This window comes from Phalaenopsis equestris, unplaced genomic scaffold (genome assembly GCF_001263595.1).
Source record: "Phalaenopsis equestris unplaced genomic scaffold, ASM126359v1 Scaffold000002, whole genome shotgun sequence".
Lineage (NCBI taxonomy): Eukaryota > Viridiplantae > Streptophyta > Magnoliopsida > Asparagales > Orchidaceae > Phalaenopsis > Phalaenopsis equestris.
In genome coordinates, this window is record NW_018164444.1 from 14068995 (window position 1) to 14074110 (window position 5116).

General features: G+C 31.1%; 1 protein-coding gene across 1 annotated transcript in view; it reads left to right on the forward strand.

Annotated features, from left to right (window-relative positions):
• Nucleotides 1–4639, forward strand: part of LOC110038424 (4-coumarate--CoA ligase 1-like) — a gene marked incomplete in the record, with an annotated part of 5418 nt that extends 779 nt beyond the window's left edge. The window contains 5 exon segments of the mRNA XM_020743274.1: nt 14–202; nt 785–983; nt 3395–3608; nt 4009–4111; nt 4239–4639. Of these exon segments, the coding sequence (XP_020598933.1) occupies nt 14–202; nt 785–983; nt 3395–3608; nt 4009–4111; nt 4239–4367 (834 nt within the window).
• Nucleotides 4640–5116: the final 477 nt, after the last annotated feature.

Below are 5116 nucleotides of genomic sequence, written 5' to 3' on the forward strand. Positions count from 1 at the left end.
GAAAATGGTGGAGTTGGTGGAGAAGTCCAGAGTTACGGTCGCGCCGTTTGTGCCGCCGATAGTAGCAGAGATGGCGAAGAGTGAGGCCGTGGATGGTTATGACTTGTCGTCGGTGAGGATGGTGATGTCTGGAGCGGCGCCGATGGGTAAGGATTTGCAGGATACGCTTACGGCTAAGCTTCCTAAAGCCAAGCTGGGACAGGTACAAATTTAACGGATAGTGTTTATAAAATAAACTTCAATAATATCATATCAATAAATATTCTGCATAATTATGATGTATTTAAGATTATTATGCTTATAGAGTTAATTCTATGAAAATTTTAGTAAATTAGATTGATAGTTGCTATATTAATTTATAAAGGTAAATTACATGGCCGACTGTTTTGAGATTTTTAAGAGCTAATTTAAATTTAAAAGAGATCAATTAATTGTTTGGTCTTCTTTTTATAATGTAATTAGATGTAGTTTGGCACGTTCAAAATAAGATAATATTCTTGAGTTTTGCTAGCGACCACTAATCACAAATTGTGCGGCACACAAAATTTGCAAGCTGTTTTTATAATAAAAAAATATACAATATTATATTTTCTAGTACTCCTGCACTTTTGATCCAAAATAAATATAATTAATTAGCATATTAATCAGACAATGTTAAATATGTCATAATCAACCTAAATGCATGAAATTTGATTGAATTTACATATGTTGTCATTGTAATATTTGACTAAAATGCTTCTAAGTTTATATAACAATGTTATAATTCAAAAATGAATTTTTGCAGGGCTATGGGATGACAGAAGCCGGTCCGGTTCTCTCCATGTGTTTGGCTTTTGCTAAGCAGCCATTCCAGTACAAGTCAGGTTCATGCGGCACCGTTGTTAGAAACGCTGAGCTGAAAATAATAGACCCTGAAACAGGCGCCTCATTGCCTCGCAACCAACCTGGAGAAATCTGCATCAAGGGAAAGCAGATCATGAAAGGTAAATTTTATTTACGGCTTCATGTACCTCATCTATAATCTAATTTTATTTTTAATATTTAGGCTTCACTATCTGATGTTAAATTTAAATAAACTAATTTTTTAATTACTATTATTATTTTTAGATTTATAATCATAATTACTTTTGTAGTTCACTGAAAGAGTTTGTTTATCTTGTGCTATATACTTTATTTTTGGGGTTTTAAATTTAAAAATTACAATCATAGAAAAAGTGAGAATAATGCTACATCCGGACTCCACATAATATTTTTTCAATGGAATGCCTTGCAATTAAGCTAACCTACAATTTAATTATCCAACTGCTTTGAGGAAAGAGAGAAGTTATAAATTAGGTGGCAGACTCAAAGTAAGTAGGCTACCAAACCTATTTAATAATCCATAAAAAAACCCATTTTTACTACCATCATTTTTTTGAGGAAAAATATTACATCACGACTCCTAACGTAGAGCTACGTTCGGAGTCCACTGATATGCGGACACGTGACTTCAAGGAAATCAGCGTCAGCGTGTTTTCTTGTTATCCTTTTTTTGTGATCCGGTCCGGTAAAACAGGAGAATATTCCTCCTGTGTTATTTTATGTTATTCATGTCTTATTGTTGTGGTATTGATGTGCTATTGTGTTATTATAACATTGAAAATATTCTCATAACACTAACACACCACCACAATAACACCTGAATAATACGAAATAACAATGAGAGAATATTTCATTGCGCTAAAACGATTTTTTTTTTTATTTTTCTGTCATCTCTATATGTCGTTATTTCATTGGATTCTAAACGTAGCTCTATATTAGGAGTCCTGATGTAATATATGACGTTATTTCATTGGACTCTAAACGTAGCTCTATATTAGGAGTCCTGATGTAATATTTTTCCTTTTTTTGGATGAGCAGTAAATGGTGATGGACGAAATGGTGTTGAATCATTGGATAATATGATAATTCTAAATAAATAATTCCGAGCTAATTTTTGGTTGGAGGAGGTAAATCTAAATAAAGTTTCAACCCACTAAATAACGATAATAAAAATAAAATAAAATAAATATAATAATAATAATAGTTTATAATTGAACCCACTAAATAACGATAATTAAAATAAAATAAAATGAATATAATAATAATAATAGTTTATAATTGTTCTAGTTAAACAAATATTAGATTATTTTGTGGTAGGTGGGAAATACGGTGGAACCCAAACATCCTCACCAACCAAATGGGCCAATTGAATTAAATCTGGACCATGTAATACTCTATTCAATAAAAATGAATTCTTTATGCGACTTTTTTTCTTTTTTCAGACAAAATATAGTTTATTTTATATTTTATAATTTATTTAAGTTATTACTTTTATGAAATATTTTTTGTTAAATGTCCGAACTTATATAATTGCATAAATTGTTCTTAGGAACTTTAAATTTAGGTTGAAATAATTCTCGTGAAAGACTATTAGTGCTCAATTTTAGAATAGTCACCAGAATAGATAGAGTTTTTCCAAAAAACCTGCCAGTGGAGGAAAAGAGAGAGCCAAAAAAGGATCTTTCGTGTATAATCCTGCATAATCTCGAATGTTATTAGTTCTGGTACGTGGACCAAATGATACAATACAAGCAAAAGTGGAGCTATTTTCCCGGTACGTAGATCAAATGATACAATACAAGCAAAAGTGGAGCTATTTTGTCACTTCTATAATCACTTGGACTAAAATGACAACATGTAATTAGTTGGGGACTATTTTGATTCTTTACTCTAAATATTTTGTATCTAATTATATGGAAATATGAGGGGTCACACCACATTACAATAAATTGCTATGCATTAGTTTTTTAAAATATAATATAAACTATCATGTAAATAAATGCGGCCAGTATATATCTAGTTATAAAATTGACATTGAATATAATATTTTGAAATTAAATTCCATAAACCAAAAATGAAGAATTGAAGACCCACAAGCAGTGAATGGCCTGCGATTTGTTTTTGCTGCTTTAATGTGCCAACGACAACTTGCATTGAAAAATTCCGAGTGGGAACTGAATGATGCAGTAAAGACATGGCCACGAGGAAGCCACCAAGGATAGGCATAGGTATCTTTTCTCTTTTTCTTTGGTAATGAAAATATGATGAAAATAATACAAACTCCACCAAATCCTGTCTTAATATAAACCCCACCAAAAAATGTTATTCGAAAAATGAAACCTAACTCTGCAAGTTTCTATATTTTTGTCTTACTAACTTATTCAGTTGATTCTATTACATATTGTGAAATATAATTTATCAATTACTTCCTATAATTAGATATCCCAACAAATGAATAGTATGTATTTACAAAGAGTACAACAATGAGAGCATAATTTGAATATATTGAAAATTTTCATTTTGTTTTTCTCAGGGTATTTGAATGATGTGGAATCCACAGAAGGGACAATTGACAAAGAGGGCTGGTTGCACACAGGAGATATTGGATATGTTGATGATGATGATGAAATCTACATTATTGATAGACTGAAAGAGCTAATCAAATATAAGGGATTTCAAGTAGCTCCTGCAGAGCTTGAAGCACTGCTCATCACCCACCCAAAGATTGCTAGCGCAGCCGTTGTCTCGTAAGTTTTTAGTTTTATTTTAGCTCATTCTTATTATAGGCAAAATACTTTTATTTGCTAATTTTATAATGTTTGTGCTTGCATCTGATCATGAGTAGAGACAAGCGAGGTTATAGGTGGCTTAATCGGGCCTTGATTTCAACTAAACTTATCCTATTGGTTTTGTTTTAACCTCTCATGGAGCTAAAGCTAATCCAAATTTTGCTTAATTAAAAGTGATTTTCCAATGAGATAATTTGGATTGACTCAAATTAAATTTGAGAGAAAACTGATCTTAGTTCTTATAATATTTTATAATTCAAATAAAAAATATACATTTTTCATTTCATTATTTTATTTTATTTTTGAGTTATAAATTAATCTTCGATGGTTATGCATCTCAATTTTTTTTATCAATCAGGTTGAAAGATGATTTATGTGGAGAACTTCCAGTTGCATTTGTAGTGTTGTCAAATGGTTATGAAATTACAGAGGATGAAATCAAAAAATATGTTTCAAAACAGGTAATAATAATGGATTCTCTTATGCTTATTAATAAAAAATTGTGAGATTAATTTATTAGATCCAATTATAAATTTCCCATATGTTCTCAGCCCTGAGGTTTGTTTGTGAAATAATTGATTTTTGTAGGTGGTTTTCTACAAGAGGATACACAAGGTTTTCTTTGTGAAGGCTATTCCAAAGTCGCCATCAGGCAAGATATTGAGGAAGGATCTGAGGGCAAGATTGGCGGAACTTGCACTGAATGGTCAGACATAGTCATTGTTATCTTGTTATCAGTTTGAAACGTTGTTTAAATCACCCTTAAGATATACCTGAATGAGTAGAGGGAGAAAGGAGTCGGAATTCAGCTTCTATGAAATCAGGAATTTGTATTTGCAAATATCAAATAGCTAAAAAAGTTTTAAATTTGGTGGTACACATGCTTTGGTTTGTATTTGAAATGTTTTCCTCTTTTTTTTGTTTTTTTTTTTTGGTTTTGAAGATATGTATTTATGGTGCTATATTAATGGACATTAGATACTTGATTATGGAGTGAAAACTATGAATTTTTCCAGTCTAATTGCACATAAGAATAATTTTCAATATCAATGATGTTTAGATTGATGCATTTCCCTAACTATGCAATTGAGCTTAAATCAATTAAGGCTCTGTTTTGGGTGGCCATAGCTTTTTGAAAATATAATTATGAAGATATTATGATAAAACTAATTTTTAAAAAAGCTATTGTGGGAATTATAAATAATTTCTTTTCAAAAAAGTGGATAGAAATTTTTTTATAGCTACCGCACTTTAACATATCTGGTTGTAAAATCAGCTTCTCACCATAGAAGATTATAAACTTTAACATATCTTGTTGTAAAATCAGCTTCTCACCATAGAAGATTATAATTTTCTTTTATAGCTACCTGTCAAAGACAAATAGTCCCACATTGGCTAGGTGTAGGGCCGAAAAAGCAGTATTTAAGTCCTGGGCTGCCCACCACCCTTAAGGGCTCTTTTGGGAG